This window comes from Gymnoscopelus microlampas, assembly GCF_963454915.1.
Source record: "Gymnoscopelus microlampas genome assembly, chromosome: 12".
Classification (NCBI taxonomy): Eukaryota; Metazoa; Chordata; class Actinopteri; order Myctophiformes; family Myctophidae; genus Gymnoscopelus; species Gymnoscopelus microlampas.
Window position 1 is genome coordinate 15127960 of NC_139949.1, and position 18781 is coordinate 15146740.

General features: G+C 41.6%; 1 protein-coding gene across 2 annotated transcripts in view; it reads right to left on the reverse strand.

The window, feature by feature from the left end:
* The window catches only part of arhgef12b (Rho guanine nucleotide exchange factor (GEF) 12b), a 55797-nt gene that overhangs the window by 19390 nt on the left and 17626 nt on the right, over positions 1-18781 (reverse strand). The window contains exons 6-24 of one of the 2 annotated variants that reach the window (XM_084073176.1): positions 17161-17354; positions 15656-15727; positions 14738-14830; positions 13572-13682; positions 12489-12611; positions 11960-12058; positions 10930-11040; positions 10244-10342; positions 9255-9297; positions 8756-8861; positions 8420-8557; positions 7219-7251; positions 5951-6065; positions 4753-4858; positions 4411-4635; positions 3877-4015; positions 1944-2095; positions 1166-1312; positions 560-645 (exon numbers count right to left, since the gene is read on the reverse strand). In XM_084073176.1, coding sequence (XP_083929302.1) covers positions 560-645; positions 1166-1312; positions 1944-2095; positions 3877-4015; positions 4411-4635; positions 4753-4858; positions 5951-6065; positions 7219-7251; positions 8420-8557; positions 8756-8861; positions 9255-9297; positions 10244-10342; positions 10930-11040; positions 11960-12058; positions 12489-12611; positions 13572-13682; positions 14738-14830; positions 15656-15727; positions 17161-17354 — 2192 coding nt within the window. The remainder of the gene's footprint in view (positions 1-559; positions 646-1165; positions 1313-1943; positions 2096-3876; positions 4016-4410; positions 4636-4752; positions 4859-5950; positions 6066-7218; positions 7252-8419; positions 8558-8755; positions 8862-9254; positions 9298-10243; positions 10343-10929; positions 11041-11959; positions 12059-12488; positions 12612-13571; positions 13683-14737; positions 14831-15655; positions 15728-17160; positions 17355-18781) is intronic. The other variant, XM_084073177.1, reaches the window with a different exon arrangement.

The window sequence follows — 18781 nt, forward strand, 5'->3', positions numbered from 1 at the left end:
TAGCCAAAGAAATCTAAAATGACACGAGATGCGTTCCCCGGATTGAACGGGTTAAAGAAATGGAAAAAAAAAACCTGTGTTCCAATGGACCCAGTGTATGTAGTTAGTATTTAGTCACAAGTTCTTGTTAATACTTTTCATGGGATAAGAAATTATAAAAAGCCACAGACAAATATAGCAAACATAGCTTCCAATAGTGGCAGCCATTCTGCTGTTTTTTAATAGCCAAAGGAATCTTAAAATGACAGATGCGTTCCCGGTCTTAATGGGTTAATAGTGCTCACTGCTCCTAATAGTTGGGATTGGTAAATTGCAAAGGACAAATTTCACATACAGTAATTACAAATGTACACTGACAAAAAATACCTCAAAGGATTGGGATCCAAATTATTACTATTAATTATTCTTATTAAAATAGCAGATTTACAAGCTCACAACACAACACCAACACTTGGTGAGCTTGTAGATAAACTACAGTACTTCCGCAACTTTTGCACAGTACAGATTACAGTACAGACCTAAGTAGAACCTAATTGTCCACTTTGCTTATATATCTTACCCATGTCAGGAGATCGTATCCAATGGGACCTATCACCGATGTCTCACTCCTCTTCCTGATGGCTGTCATCTGTTCCGTTATAAACACTGTGGGAGACAGGCCGCGATATTAAAACGTGACGATATGTAACGTGACGTCATACTGTATCTCAATATCTTTGAATATATATTATTTTTTTCACATAAATATATATATATATTTTATCTTTTTTTTTGGGAGGCTAGTGAAAGTTAGAGGAGTTCTTACTGTATGTTGTGTGTTATATGAATATAGTCTCTGTTGCTCCCTTCTTTGTCCTTTGTTCAGGGTTGACTGCAAGCTACATAGCACTGACGAAGGTCCTATGACCGAAACGTCATTTTTTTGCACCTTTCACTTCGAGCACAGAGCCCTTCATGAGCATGTTAAAATAAAATAAAAACAAACTTCTTAGTCTCTGTCTATGGAGTCTTCATTAAAGGTTTATGTAGAGAGCGAGTCTTTTTCTGCCCGTTTTCTTTTGTGAGAAAATAATAAGAAACTCAAAATCAAGTTCAATGTGCATGTGTGAATCAGTGTTATGGTGAAGCTGGATGATTTCATCAGGTTGAATCAGTATTACTGTACCATGTAGCTGGAGGATTTGGTCCAGGTTGGTGAAGATGTGCTTGATGTCCTCTGGGGGCAGGATGCTGTCTCTGCTCAGCCTCTGGTAGAACACAGAGTCCAACACCCGAAGCATCCGCAAGTGGGCTCCTTCTGTGTACAGCAGCTCTGATGGGGGCCACACACACACACACACACACACACACACACACACACACACACACACACACACACACACACACACACACACACACACACACACACACACACACACACACACACACACACACACACACACACAATTTTCAGTACTTTTACTTCTACTCCACTACATCTCAGAGGCAAATATTGTACTTTTACTCCATTACAATTATTTGAGAACTTTAGTTACTAGTTACTTTGCAATTATCATGTTATAAAACATATATTAACAACTTTTAGCCCTATTTTATACATAGGCTATTTGAACATAGCCGATCTACAAGCTCACAACGTGTTGCATCGCAACGCGTTGGGAGCTTGTAGATCTGCTATTTTTAAACATTTTAGTATTTTTATTTTTGGTACTTTAAGTACATTTTGATACCAATACTTCTGTACTTTTACTCAAGTACATTTTTTATTCCGGACTTTTACTTGTAAAAGAGTATTTCTATACTGCAGTATTGATACTTTTACTTAAGTAAAATATCTGAGTACTTTTTCCACCACTGCAAAAAGGTTAATACAGGAAACAGTCATTATCCGCTAATCCCATTATTATTAATATTATTAGGATGAGGAATGGACGCAGCATTACCGTTGATGACCTCTTGTCTCTTGATCTCCAGTGGGGTGAGGCCTGCCAGGACCTCTCGGCTGACCAGCCGCTGCCAGTTCAGAGGGTCCTCCCCGTACACCACCCCCCCTCCCTGGTCATCCTCACTCTGGACCTCGGCCAGACCCTCCATCCTAGCACACGGCAGAGGGCAGAGAGAAGCAGAAGACAACGGTGGAGGGGAATAAGGGATCGAGAGAAAGGATGGTTGAGTACCAGGATGAAACATACTGGAGCTGTTGGGGAAATTGTCATTCATGATTTACTAGAAAGTGGGATCTTTGGTCAACTCAATGTGTTTGCCTAGTTAACTCATTCACTGCTAAGGACGACTTTTACGACTTTTTTCACCCAAAGGCCCAGACTGCCAAAGACGACTTTTAGCCTTTTTTGTTTTCAGTGGTTTTCCACCAGATGGCGCTGTTCTGGAACACACAAGTGCCCATTTTCATCCTCCAGTCACACAGATCTAGGAGATCACATGATCGAAAGATCTTCACCACCATTAACTTCCTGCTTAGCGTATTTGGGGAAACGGCTGCATTTTTCTTCCTTTTTTCCTCCCCGCATTTTGTACGAGACATGCTATATTCAGCGGCCTGTAACAAGCAAACGGGGGTCGCAATAACTGAAGCAGAAGCACAGTGAAACCCTCCGTGTTTAGCAACCGTCGGAAGATCGATCATACTAGACATAAATATTCTGTGACTACTCGAAAAGGTAAGCAAATCGCTGGCACTGGGTGATTTATGGATTTATTTAATCTGGCAGTGAAAGATTAAAGCAACATTATGATGCAGAGGCTCTAGATATTCTGACAGATATAAGTTTGTAATTATAGCTACAGTCATTAGAGAAAGTGTTGGTTAGCCTTTCAATGGACTATAATATAATACGAATAATACGATTATCAATTTATTTTCAAACAGAAGCTCAGCTTTCCTATTATATTATCAAACTTGTTTTCTGAGACTATTTATTCCTGTAAGGTAATGCTCTTCTCACCGGCCACCCCCCATGGTGAGCTCAAATTGAGTTAGTTATTGTTATAAGACACTTGAGCAGGGAAGCCTATCCTTCCCTTGAAATGAATGACGGTGTCTATCTCTCCTGTGCATCTCAGAATGGAAAGGCCCATCTGATTACTTAAAATCAATTGTTATCTCCAGCATCTGTTAGAACCAACTCTAGTGTATACTGAAACCCTGGTGAAATGCCTATTCATTGTTGTCATTCATGTGAGTGTAGAACTATCCCACCAAGAAATGTATATAACTATTTGTGTTGGATAGTGTTTGGATGCATAAGCGCATACACCCTAAACGCACACATCTGTACGTACGGACGCGCACATGCCTGGCGCAGGAACCGATGGCGCATGCAGTAAATTGGTACGCGTATAGTGAAATTCGCACACACAGTGTAGCCCTGGGTCATAGTGTGGTTTCTCTACCAAACGTACCGTCTTTGGCTGTCAGAAATTACAATCGAATTTCAGGCAGATTCTTGATTATATTAAATTATTATTATATTTTGCATACAATATTATACGCATAATGAATGTAATGTCAGTACTCGTCAGTACCGGTTTATCCCCAAGAGGACACTTTCTGCCGATTGTCAAGAACAAGCTTACAAAAATGTACTGTAGTGTGAGCTAATAGTTATTTCATGTCTCAGAGTTGAACTCACTTTGGACTGATGGAAAACTACAGCTAAACTATTGCAGAGTGACCCACTATTTTATCTGGGTTACATCTGATACGACATTGAGCGGTAGCCATATTTTTGGTTAGAAACTATTGCGCATTTTCCCTCCAAAGTGGACGATTATTTATTTGACAGCCCCAGTACCAACCCAAGTTCTTTGGGTAAGTACTGTATGAGGAATGGAGAACCGCCCTGTTAGTAGTACCTGTAAACCTCTTCCTGAAACGGGTCCAAGGGGCAGGGGAAGTCAAAGTGAGGACTGTTTGGCTGACCTGTGCCGTCCTGGTTGTCTCCAGAATGGACACCGTCACTCAGTCTGGACGGAGCTGAGAACGGAGACAGACCTGCACAGGACAGAACCAAAGGAGTCAAAGGAAAGAATAACAAAAAGTGAAAAAATAAGTGATGTTATAGGTATAGGCTCTATGCACAGCAGCCATATAATCATCAGAGTGTTTCCAGTGAGCGAACATGCACAATATCAGCACCCTGACTCTGTTTGACCAGAATGGAACAGAGCCTTCATTAGTGTCATTGGTAACACCTGTGAATGTCTTCATAATATGGCTGCTGTGAATAGAGCCTATAGGGAATATAAAACAACGTGTTTGCTCCACGTGTGGAATGAAACAAAAAATATATATACAGTATATAAAGCAAAATATAAAACATAATGTAAAAACAGTGAACAACCCAGAGATACCAAAACTAGTACGAGGGAGCAGGCCATCTCTCTCACCAGAGTCGGAGTCATGTCCGCTGGGTTCTGAGAGCTGAGTGGCGGGCAGGGGGGAGGCCGGGTGGGGGAGGAGGAGGAGGTGGGGGCTGGAGTCAGAGCCGTCGCTGGACTGGCTTCCACGGACGCGGCTGGAGGAAGTGTCGGGGTGCTCAGGGATGCCGACGGCTGGATGGGCGACCAGCTGCTTAGGGGAACGCTGCTTGTTCAGCTCCATGGCCTTACCGACTGCACACACACACACACACACACACACACACACACACAAACAGTTTTTAGTTTAGTGAAAACTTTAAAAAAGACTTAACAAATCACTGGGAGGAATTGTGACTCTGCTCTACTCACTGGAAGGTGCGTCCACTCGGCTGGGTCGTCGAGGCTGACCAAGGATGCTGGGGAATCGAGGCTTTTTCACCTTCTCTTCTCCCTCCTTCTCGGGCTTGCTGCTCTTCTGCTTGTTGAAATCACACAAGCCACACGTTTCTTTTTCTGACGAGTAACGTGCCTAGTTTACCATGTTACACTCATTGTTGATAAACTGTACATATTGTATATTCATTCACATATTCATTGGCAATAGATGTATATTCATTCATATATTCACCATTGATAGATTGTACATTTATTATTGATGGGACTATACATATAAAGCTAAAAGAAGAAAACAACGCGTTTCGCTTCCGCTTTCTCAGGTGCACCTGAGGAAGCGGAAGCGAAACGCGTTGTGAAACAAATAAAAAAGCAAAATCAGTCCTGAGGAGTGTGCGGTCCCTTCTTTTGAAGGTTTTCTTCTTTTAGCTTTATACATATCTCTTGCGGTGACCTGCACCTCCAGTCAGGGTCCAACAAGATGTGCACGAGTCTTATTTAGTTTATTTGTTTGCGTGTATCCCCAGGAAGGGACTATACATATGTTAACTATTTCAGAGACCCATTGCCTAGTGACAGAATCTAAATTTAATCTCTGTCAAGATTTAAAAATATTTTTTTTGGTTTGGTTCTGTTGTGACTATTGATTGTAACTCTCCTGTGTTTCATGTTCACTGCTGTTGCTGCTATAACACCATGAATCTCTGTGGATCAATTAAGGTTACAGCAACTGTCGGATTCATAGCTTTCCCACCAAGTTGAGAAACTGTATACTGTGCCTTCTATCTTTATGTCAGTTTGACGTGTGTGCAGGTCTATAGCACATGTGTGTGTGTGTGTGTTTGTGTGTGTGTGTGTGTGTGCAGGGGCGTAGCACCAAATTCTGGGCCCTGGGGACAAAGATTCACTGTGGGCCCCCCTATGATTGTTTTTCTTTAAAAAATACTTTTTTTAGGCCCCCCTTACCTGGGGCCCTAGTAACTCTGTCCCCACTTACACCCCCCTGTGACGCCCCTGTGTGTGTGTGTGTGTGTGTGTGTGTGTGTGTGTGTGTGTGTGTGTGTGTGTGTGTGTGTGTGTGTGTGTGTGTGTGTGTGTGTGTGTGTGTGTGTGTGTGTGTGTGTGTGTGTGTGTGTGTGTGTGTGTGTGTGTGTGCCTTTGTGTTTTCACACACCTTCATTTTGGGCAGGAAGTTGATGCGCACACGTTTTGGTTCGAGGCTGCGGGGCTCTTTGACCTTCACCCCCAGGTGTTTCATGTATGTGAGGATGACGTACTGCATTGTTGCACTGCAGCACGAGACACATGTATGTGAGGATGACGTACTGCATTGTTGCACTGCAGCACGAGACACATGTATGTGAGGATGACGTACTGCATTGTTGCACTGCAGCACGAGACACATGTATGTGAGGATGACGTACTGCATTGTTGCACTGCAGCACGAGACACATGTATGTGAGGATGACGTACTGCATTGTTGCACTGCAGCACCAGACACATGTACTGTATGTGAGGATGACGTACTGCATTGTTGCACTTAGGGATGTTAACAATTAATCTATAATCGATTAACGACCGTTAAGAATTAATTAATCATATTCAAGGACATTCGAAGAGAAACGAGACAGACTCCATAGAGCACTGCAGAGCGGAGGTGTGTGTGTCTGTGACCAGCTGATGCTCATTGACGCTCGTTAATGTTATACATATCAAGGCAATTATGTGTCTGCACGCCTTTTCAGTTTTGGACAAGAATTTTCCTTTTGGTCCTAAAAAACACCGCTTATCAATTAATCGGTTAGTCGATCAATAAGGTTATCAATTATTGAATGGATGAATGAATTGATAATTTGCATCCCTAGTTGCACTGCAGCACCAGACACACGGTTAACCGCTGGAACCCTAGCGTCCGTTTTATGGGCAATTGGGCATGTCATGATAGGTTGAATTGGCGAAAATAAACGATCTACAAGCTCACAACAAGCCGCAAGACAGCACATTGTGAGCTTGTAGATCACCATTTTTCGGGAAAAGTGATTTGATGGTGTAGTGGGGAAAAATAGACTCCTAAGAGACCCCGGGCAACTAAGTATACAGTATAAGGTTAAGTGGTTACTCATCGTCATCTGCCAGTGTATACGGCTCAAACAAACAGTAAGTTCCACAATGCAATCATTGTATTAATAGAACATATGACTATGAGTCATACACTGGTTAATGTGCAACATGTTAACTTTCCTACAGATGGTGATCTAACAGTCTTGAGAAGGATTTAATTTCAATGGTGAGGCTGCTTCTTTCTTACATACTGAATGAGTCTGCATTCAGGGACTAGCCCCCCCCCGTCCACTCGCCCAGTCATTCTGTTATGTAAGTACATACGTGTCCTTCTGAAGAGAGGTCAAGGTTTTTATAAAGTTCATTTTACTTTCGTCTTACCACTTCTCCTCTTCTGTGGGTTGTGATGTCATCCTGTAAGAGACAAATAAATAAATAAATACACACACCCTAATGATTAATCTATACTTGGTTGCACCAGCGTCATTTGCTGGAAAATAGCCAATCTATAAGTTCACAACACATATAAATCAGGCTTAACCCTAACACTAAGTATAACCATTCACCCTAACTTTCTGAAACTGCACTAAAATCGAATTGGGGACGTCAATTCTGTCCCTAATCAGACATGCATCCCCAATCGACTACTTTGATATCTAAAACGTGTCCCAAAATGTGGCCTGTCAGGCTTATGTCGCACACATGTGTGCACACAAGCCTCAGTTTCATGAACCTTGTAATGTGATGCAGCTCATAGACTCAGATCAAGAGCTGGCTAACTTCATTCTTGTGCACAAAAGGCTTGTTGCACAAGTCAAAATTAGAGCCGGATGATTATGTGAGTTTTTGGACAACATCGTTATCGCAATTATGTTGTGACCATGATCAACCTGACCCTATTTTTGGCATGTCATCATTATACAGTAGGTTGAAAGGTTTTCAAAAGTAAAAAAGAAAATGTAATAAAATAAAATAACTTTTTTTTAAAACAAAAATATCGGTTGAAACATCGGTCATCAGTGGTCTAGGACTCGGGATTGACATCAGGCCTAAAAATCTGGCATCATTATCTACAGCTACAGGTCTAATAAATCCTAGGTGTGTGCATGTATAATTCTTACTTTTATGTCTACTGTGTGTTGCAACTTGCACCAAGCACAAGTATTGTGTAAAGTAAACAAAAGCTTTTTTTAATTCGACTAGGGACATGTAGGGACACAGTAAATCCAGTGCATCCAAAAAAGCTACTCCACACAGGCAACAGCAATACGATGTCTGCCAGTTGTAACTAGCTAAAATAAAGACATTTTAAGTTTGATTCCAGTTATAATTGATTACAGATCAATCTCCCCAGTGAAATAATAGAAAACAGCACAATACAAGAGTGTTAGCTAGCCAGGATTTACAAAGTAAGTTAAGATTTCTTCAGCCCAGAAACTCTGTAGGCTTTGGAAGGGCACAATTCCTGTGAAAAGAATGTGTGTGTGTGTGTGTGTGTGTGTGTGTGTGTGTGTGTGTGTGTGTGTGTGTGTGTGTGTGTGTGTGTGTGTGTGTGTGTGTGTGTGTGTGTTGAAGTACTAACAGTATGTCCTCTATCTTGGAGATGATGTGCTCAGCACAGGAGCGTTCTTTATCCAGGGCCGACTGCTCTTTTCTTTTGTCTGAGTCCAGTTTACACAGCATATCCTCCGCTAGCGTCAGACCCATACTACGCTTCTGCCTGCACACACACACACACACACACACACACACACACACACACACGCGCGCGCGTACGTACAAATAAGAAACATTCACATTATAAACCACACAAACAAACAGATGTTTTGGCAATGAACAACCATAATCTAAACACAAATTACATAATCTGGTTATCGTGTGTGTGTGTGTGTGTGTGTGTGTGTGCGTGCGTGCTAACCTGAAGTCCTCCAGTTTCATGTGTAAGTCTGGTAGGAGGGTGTCTTGTAACAGCTGAGTGTACTGTCTACAAAGCTCTTCTGGGATCAAATCTAGTCTCCGTCGCTCTGAACGCGCACACACACACACACACACACACACACACACACACACACACACACACACACACACACACACACACACACACACACACACACACGATGAAAGGAGATAAAACATATGAAATACAGATTGACATTAATGCATCATTATCTTTCAGCTGAGAAATATTATGTCAACATACATTGTCATGTGGGCACATTAACAGATTACACATGAGAGAAAATAAATGCATTTTCAATCATAAAATGTCATTCATGTTGAAGTTAAAAGAGATTTTACAATCATCAGGAACTCATACTGCAATGGAATGATTCCTGCAATGATGACGGAAATTAAACATATGTTATACTACAGTTTTCTTGGCAGTAAGAAATATAATGATGCCTTTCCGTGCTCACCCAATTCAGCTGCTATGGAGTCTGGTACAGGAACTTTAAGATTCTGAACAAGACAAAGACAACAGCTATAAACACCAGGACTCAAATTAAGCAAAATACACATATTGACAGTCAGTATGGTGCCTCTAATAACACAGTAACAACACAGTCCCCTCCACAGTCTCTTTAAAAAAAAAATAACTATATGTAGTTCAAGCAATTGTGGGGGCTAAACACCCCCCACAATTTCCTGTGGTATTGCTCTGGTTTGTCCAAATCCATAAGCTTTCAGAATACGTGCTCAAAGACGCACAAAATGATCGCAGAGAATGGACGGAGGGCTATGTCTGTATCCATATACACGTACATACATACAGTAACACTGTGTATAAATGGGCCTTAAGGCGATAATTCACCCCCAAAATGACTTCTTCTTCTATCGGTTAGTCACCCCATGGAGACTTGAATTGATGGATATCTTTCAGTTTTTGTCGCAGCCAATAATTTGATGACCGGCAGCGGTTCGGGTAGGAGACACAAAGAGTCTCCTTTGTATCTCCTACCGGAACCGCTGCCTACCGGTCCTCTGGTCATCAAATTATTGGCTTAGGAATGCAACAAAAACTAAAAAATATCCAAGAATTCAAGTCTCCATGGGGTGACTAATCGATGAACTATCCCTTTAACCACTTCAACCCTACAGTATATTGACACTGACTTGGGTCCCCCAGGGTCAATACATGCCCCCCTCCTTTTTCCCCCCTCTACACCAAATTTCTTTGCCAAAAATAGCTGAATGTCTATTTTGGCTGAATGTTCACCCATTAAAATATGCTGAGAATAGGGAGGATAGTGTTCAATGTGGTTAAATGAACACTGAGGATTTACTGTGTAACGACAGTATGATATGTGGCTAGTTCTAACATACTGCTGGGGAAAGCTTGGTGTGTAATTGCTATGCTAGAGACAAGACATCAATGTCCGAAGTTAAGAAAAGGAGAATGACGAACCGCTGCTCGATCCAGGAAAACCGAATGGAAATCCATGAAGAGACGTCGGGTCTCTTTAGAGGTGCTCTGCTTGTGCAGGTCAGCATAGAGGTAGCATAGCTAGTCCAGGACACACACACACAATGAATTTATGATAGAAAATAGAATAGGAAATGCTTTTGAGTGCACGTTAAACATGAAAAGGTGGTTTTGGTTTCACAGTGACAGAGTTAAAACAACAAACAAGATGCAAAAATGTCACAATACAAGACACAACAAGTACTTATAACATAGCTTCCAGGTTGCCATAGCAGCATGATGTATGATTTTGAATGGCAACCATATGCAAATGAGGTGGGGTAATGAGCTATTAGCTGGAGGGTAAAGTAAGCCTGCCTGCTTACCATTCAAATGTACATGTCCGTACATGGCCAACTTATAGAGAAGAAAGCAAATCAACGATGCCATAATGTTCATTTGTAACTACACACACTTTATTAAAGTTATGTGTCCACAACCAGGTGAGAATACTGTGTGACCCAGGTCCCATTCTACAGGCTGACAAACACTTCAAGGCTGAATGGGTAAATAGCATGGTTATTGTAAACATAAAATGTTTGAATTTTTACATTATAGTTATACTGTATATCGAGAAAGAAATAAGTTAATATGTACTAGTGAGTGAGTGAGTCAGTGTGTGTGCGTACCAGAGGTGCAGGGTCAAACTGTGAGACCACATGGTGGAGGAACGCTGCCAGGTGAGCCGGTCGGGATTTTAGGGACTCTATACTCTGAAAACAGCTACACTGACCACTGATCTGTCACACGCACGCGCGCGCACGCACGCACGCACGCACGCACGCACGCACGCACGCACGCACGCACGCACGCACGCACACACACACACACGCACACACACACACACACACACACACACACACACACACACACACACACACACACACACACACACACACAAGAAGGGAGAATAATAGGTATGTGGACACAAAAGGAACAGACATTTACAGATATATCTAAAGTAACGTTTAATATTCACATTTTCAAGACATACATACAGACAGTAAATTGTTCAAAGAACAATACTTGGGAATCTAGAAGCCCTGCTAAAAGCCATCCTTAAGTCATTCCACTAGCAGGGCTAAAATAAACAAAACCACTAAAGTTATTTTAGATTCCAAAGTGTTCCCTCAATAACAACATTTCACATTTTGTTTTGCTGTACATGTTTATCTGGCATATCGTTGCTGTCAGGTAGAAACCTTGTATCTGCATATTTATTTTTCGTAAATGAACGCCCTAATTCATCATACTAGAAAAAAGCTGTTTGGCTTCATCCTACGTGAAGCCCCCCCCCCCCCCCAACATAATTCCCCCCCAAACCCTGTACGCCCAAGTCCCCCACTTCCATACCCCCACAACTCCCCATAGCCTATGGCCCCACCCAAAGACCCTCATGCCCCCCAACCCCATACCCCCCCACTACCATAACCCGCACCCCCACACACACGCACGTACCCCCAAACCCCACCCCATATCCTAATGCCCCCCAAATCGTCATAACCCCCCAATCTTCCATGCATTTACTACCTGTAATTTCACAATTTTAAAGGTTTTATTTAATAATAATAATAATAACAAAGGAATGGTTTTGGACATACAACAGCAACAATGTTTTATTTGCAGTACCTGATCATTTGGCATAGTGTTTTGCAGTACCTGTTCTTGCTGTGCATCAAAGTAGTCGTCCTCTGCTCCAATGATCTGAGGGATGATGCGGGGGGAGGGGCTACCCACGATGCACTGGGAGTTGGCGTCCTGAACAACATAACCAGTCAGTTACAATTCCCCAAAAGTGATGAACGTCTGTGAGAACTACAGTACATGCACAATCTCCTTCATATGCTATACTTTATATATTCATTCATTTATGTGACCTACATTATCATTTTGGTCAGATGTTGATTTTTTTATTATCAAGCCAAAAGAAATATATATATATTAATAACAATTTATTTTAGGGAGCTTGTAATTGATTTTGTCCTTGATCATTTACTTTTTTTGTAATAATGTTGTAATAATTATGTTCTTATCGTAAGTCTTCATTTATTGTACAGTACCTGAGCCACCGCTAATTAGTGTATGTGTGTGTGTGTGTGTGTGTGTGTGTGTGTGTGTGTGTGTGTGTGTGTGTGTGTGTGTGTGTGTGTGTGTGTGTGTGTATGTGCGTGTGACCTGGCTTTCTTACAAGGTCAGTTGTTTCCTGTGGGTCTGCTGAGGGACAGATGAGGCCATCTAAGGGGGTGATTTTTGGGCCGTGGCTGGGCATCTCTTTCTGGCAAATACTCTGTGGGAGGGGGCTTCCATGCCCCTGACACACACACAGGCAAAATTGTCTGTTTAGTCTAGTGCTGAATACAGGGAAATTCCCTGAGATCTTAAACAACAGCCTTATCGCCATTAGAAACTGTGGTAAAAATGCACCAGCTATCACAGAAAAACCTGTGTAAGCACTTTTTCAGTAAGTGTTGAATGCAGCACCAGATTGTAGACTAGCAAATCATAAATAAATAAACTTTCCTCACCCACAGTCATAGTTGTCACACAAAAAAATAACACATGAGTCATTCTTCACTTTCATTTCTCAAGTAAAAAACTTGAGGTGTGACATTTGTCCTATTGAGTGAGTCATTGTAGAACAAAGGACCATTCATGCGGGGCAGAAGGTTAACCCAGAGTTACAGCGACTGGTGTCACATCTCGATTGACGTACTTATTACGTACGTATTTATTGACATTATCATCATACTCTTCCCAAACTGCTCTTACAACATTTGACCATTTTGGCCGTGTCAAATTATCCATAGGGTGTCTAACTTCAAGTAGTCGTTATCTACTGTGCCAACATGGAAAACACCTGGGAAGTCAAGTCGCACCCCTATAACATCACAATAGCAAATAATACGCAGGATCATACTAGTCTGGCAACACAGAAAGATCATCAGCCACTTTTTTGCCATTATGATGAATTGTGTCATATACTTTTACATAATCATGTTTTGACGATGACAAATTGCATCGATGGAACCAAATGACACACTATCGCTTACGTACAGAATACACTTAAATGTTTTTATATCTGCTGCTACTGTACTTGCTCCAGAAACTGATATCTTTTTTATTTTATATTTGAGCACACGCCGTTAAACTTGTGGTGGGGAGAGGGTACAAATGGAACCAAATGAAAACCTTTGTGTAAGTGTCCATTTGGTTCCATTTGTACACTCTCAGAGTTAAATAAACACATTTTACTGTGTATGATTGTACTCACAGTGATGCTGGGCCAGAGACCATTGCTGCCACTGTCCCATCGTGGAGTCGGGGGCGGATCCGCCTCCTCCACGTCACCATCTCTGGACCACAAGCCAGCCGAGCCACCATCCTGAAACACATACACACATATTATGCATACGTCGATTAAAGCTAAATTAAATCTCACGACTGAAAAGAATTATGCATACGTCGATTAAAGCTACATTAAATCTCACGACTGAAAAGAAATTGTATGGCCATGTCCTATTATGCGATTTGTGAAACAGTGTGAAAGGAGCCCTCCCCACACTAGTGCCGTTTCCTATAACACAATATGTAAAATTATGTTTTAGTAATATTGTTCCTGCTGTTCTACATATTGACAACAGGTGAAGAAATCACAGATCGAGGCTTTAACCTTTGCTTTTATGACACTTCCGAGACCATTAGGGTTTTATGGAAAATGCATCTAAACATATTGCTAGTTTGACCACTTCAAATGCTCCAATCTTTAAAAACGATAACGGTTTTCGCTGCGCAAACATGCTTCCATAGAAGACATGCTGGATTCTATGGAATCCAAAAGACTGAAATCAGTCGTGGCGACTGAGAACTTTAATCCACGTGCATATACTGCACATACTTCTATATAAACATTTACATACAAGTAGAGTCAGTGCTCATTCCCTGGGAACCTTTATAGAAAAGAGTGATTATGTCTGACTGCCAGGCTAAAACTGCAGATGTGGAGTGTATGTTTTCATATGGATAAACAGTATACGGGTATATTACAGTATGCGTGTGTCTGTCTGTCTGTCCGCATCTAATCTCGCAAACTGCTAGTGTCATATTTCTTACTGACAGTAGGCCAAGGAACTCAACCCACAAATATTATTTAAATTGGCCTCATGGTGGCATTTTAACAGCCAACTTAATGTTTGGCCTGTACTGTAAGTCTTGAACCGATTCTTGAACCGATTCAAATTCAAAAGCATCAAAAGTAGCTGATCTACAAGCTTGTGGATATGCTACTTTTCATGCTTTTGTGTGACGCTGTAGTATGATCAAGTAGGGCGTTAATTTACGGGGGAAAAAAACACAAAAAGTTCAAATATGGAGAGTTTCTGCCCGACAACAGCGATATGCTAATGAGATGTGTATGGGTCCCCCTGCAGCATTACTGACCTGGTCCTGCAGCAGTGGATGATGCCTGCCAGCTTCCTGGGTCTCCTTCAGTAGTTTAGCCTGAGGGTTTCTGCTATGATCCTCCTTCATAGTCTGAACACACACACACACACACACACACACACACACACACACACACACACACACACACACACACACACACACACACACACACACACACACACACACACACACACACACACACACACACACACACACACACACACACACACACACACACACACACACACACACACACACAGTGAAGGCATAGTGGTGACTTTTATGCAAGGGATAATTGACAGGTAGCCGGTCATTATTGATAAATAAATCCAGACAGGGTGATTAGGCACCGAAGCGTAGCTACTTAATAAATAAATGAATAAATTCAACCAAAAGTAACAACAAAACGAAGTATTTGTTGATCAAAAGTAAGTGTTGATCAAATAGAATACATTTTTGGTTACTGCATTGTCTATTTCGCGCTTCAAATGTTTTCAAAAACATTCTTGAGAGCACTGCTTAGTTTTAAATGACATGGTGTGTTTGTTTACATGGCTGTCATGTTGGATATGGCATAAAATCAAGCAGGTTGATATGTATGAGCAATTGCTCTGAGCCCTCGATTAGACAGTGGTCTGTTATTGAGCAATTGACCAATCCGAATCAAGCATTCAACCAAGCCGTGTAATAAGAAGTATTATTACATTCCTCTGTCCGTCTGTCTCTCGCACGCACGCACGCACGCACGCACGCACGCACGCACGCACGCACGCACGCACGCACACACACACACACACACACACACACACACACACACACACACACACACACACACACACACACACACACACACACACACACACACACACACACACACACACACACACACACACACGCACACACACACACACACACCTGTGAGTCCCCTTGCTCCTTAGTCTTCTGCAGGCTGTCAGCATTCTGGCATTGTAGAGCTCCGTTATCCTCCTGGAGGTGGAGAGAAACGTTATTCAGAGCTGTATTGTACGAGTGTTGTGCCTATTTGGCTGTGGGAAAATCCTACTTCTTCTTTATTCTTTAAGGAAGTGATGGTGCTGATGTGTCTCCAAAATCCCACAAACTCCTACAGACCGGACTAAACACAGAGCAGATGAGGAACCAAGCAGATGAACCAAGCAGTTTCAAGCACACTGGTACGCCTTGTTTGCTAAATCAAATGTGTTTCATTCGAGATCACATACGTTAATATTGTTTGCATTCCCGGTTAATAGAAGAAGCCCAGTGTAAAAAAACAGGACATAGTTTGAAGCGTGAGGTTGCCCAGCTGACTTGCATACTGTAGCAACCCCTTGCTGCTGCAGCCTGAGGCCATCTAATGCAGTGGTTCTCAACCTGTGGGTTGGCACATCCAGGGGGGTCCCCAGATGAAGTGACAACTTAAGGAAATTTAACAGCTTTTTAATACCTCAAGAAAAAAAAGAAAAGAAAAAGACCATTACTGTAAAAATAAAACAAAAACTGGACAAACATTGGCCACATTGTCAAATAATATAAGAAAGAGGCTACATTTGTGAAAATAGCAGATCAAAACAGAGCTTGTAGATCTGCTATTTTCACAATATTCATTTGTGGAACCGAGTCAATCTAAATGTTATGTCTCAACTCCTACATTCCAAGTGCTGATCAGGGTGGGGGGTTCCCAGTTCAAATATGATTATTTTGCAGGGTCACGGCCTGAAAAGGTTGAGAACCACTGATATAAAGGACCATTTCCAATACTTTTGACACATACCCTTCATTTTGTGTCTAAATGATCTAAAAATGGGGCCCAGGTTTAAAGAAAATAAAGACGTTCTCCTTTTACTTAAGGTACTGTATGGTAAGTGATAAATGCAGTCCTAGCACACACACAGACACGGACACAAAATATACTTAAAGTACCAAAAGTAAAAGTACGTTATGAAAAGTGCATAAAAGTAATTGTGCAGAATGTCCCATTTCAAGTGTTCAAATGTATAAAAATCTTTTGAAAATAGCAGACGGCTATTTTGGCCAAAATGTATATAGGGCTGAAGTGATAAATGTATGTTTTGTAATAATAATCTTTTCAAATAATTGTAGTGGAGTAAAAGTACAATATTTGCCTCTGAGATGTAGTGGAGTACAAGTAAAACATATTGAAAATTGGAAATACTCAAGTAAAGCACAAATACCTCAAAATTGTACTTAAGTAAATGTACTTACTTACTTTACACTGAGTACAGTTTACACACACACACACACACACACACACACACACACACACACACACACACACACACACACACACACACACACACACACACACACACACACACACACACACACACACACACACACACACACACACACACACACACACACACACACACACTCCTTACCGTGGGAGGCAGTGGGGAGGTGCTGTGGTCCTCTCTGGCTGGCAGCAGGGGTGAGAGGGGTGAGGATGGAGAGGGGGAGAGCCACGCCTCTCCCTGCTGCTGCTCCTCCTGCTCCCTCTTCGCCACCTCCTCCAGGGGAATGTGGGGGAGTCCGGGGGGCCTCCCCAGTACTGTCAAGGCTACATAGGAGCCCGCTGCAGAGGCAAGGGAGAGTCACGGATAACCGGTTCACCTTCGAGAGATGGCAGTCAAATCTGAATCTATTGATGCCTTTGTTGACATTAATAGTAGGGCTGCAACACTTAATCGAACAAATTGATTTAAATGATTATAAGAATGATCGATAATAGATAATGTAATAAAATAATAGGTTAATAATCAATCCCTATTTTGAGCATGTTTTTATAGAAAAGGTTCAAAAAACTACATACAAATATTTCAAAAATAGTGAAAATAGCTGATCTACAAGCTCACAATGTGTCGCGATGCGACACTGTTGTGTGACAATTCTGACAAAGTATAAAATAACACCTAAGCGGTTGGTCCTTTAGCCCTACAGTAGTTAATACGTTTTTTATTTTTTATTTTCAGCTTGCTTTGTTACCCTTTGATACCTTTTTATTTTGACAGTAATTTAATTGAATCTTATGCCTAAAGACAACAACAGTGAACGTTCCAACCCATATGAACTTCCGTTCCGTTTCCTGGACACCAAAAGAAAAAAGAAAAAAAGAGAAGCCACTTCAGCTAACGACTGCTCCTCGTTAAAACCCAGCATGGGTGAGCCATTGTTTGGTGGGTCTGGGGTCTTTATTACCCAGAAAGCAGAGACAGCAGTGACTCACTGATTACTGGATACTGGAGGCTGAAGACTCACCAGACTAAACAGTATTGTTTCAATGTTTTGAGAGTTTATCGGTACGTTTTGAAGCTGGCAATAAAAAAACGAATGTGTTTTACTTTACAACATTGTCTCATGCCTCTGCGTTGCTGCAGAGGGCCCCTCCCTGGGCACTCCTGTAGCTTTGTATTATAATACACTCCTTGTTTAGTGTACACTCTATTGTATCACAATGCCCTAATTATATCCACCAATTAATGCAATTGTAGTCTAGGCTACTTGTGTACTTGAGTGTGCATTGTTGTTGTGTATCTACTGTTAGTGCCTGGTGCAGTCAAATGCATTTGTAAATGCCAAATAAATGGTAGAATATCTTCAGATGTTGAAACTCAACTTCAATCTTGCGTCTTCCCGGTAGGTTTTGCAAATGATAAAATACCCAATCTTTGAGTTTGGACAAGTAGGAGGGTGAATAGCCAAAACTGTACAGTCAGGCAGGCTCAGAGGAATGTAACCAACGCAGCAACCAGAACAGCTGTTTTAGAACAAACAATGAAAATGCCTGGAGTGAAATTGAAAAGTAATGAACCATAGTCTCATAGCAAACCTTGTCACCATGTGGTTTGCTGATGGTGACAAAATGCACAAATACAATATGACCTCCGTGTGTGTGACAAGTCTAACCAACAGGTCTTTAAAATCCCATTAAATCGGGAAAGCATCTGTGTCATTTTAGATTTCAGCGTTGGCTATTCAAAAACAGCAGATATACAAGCTCAC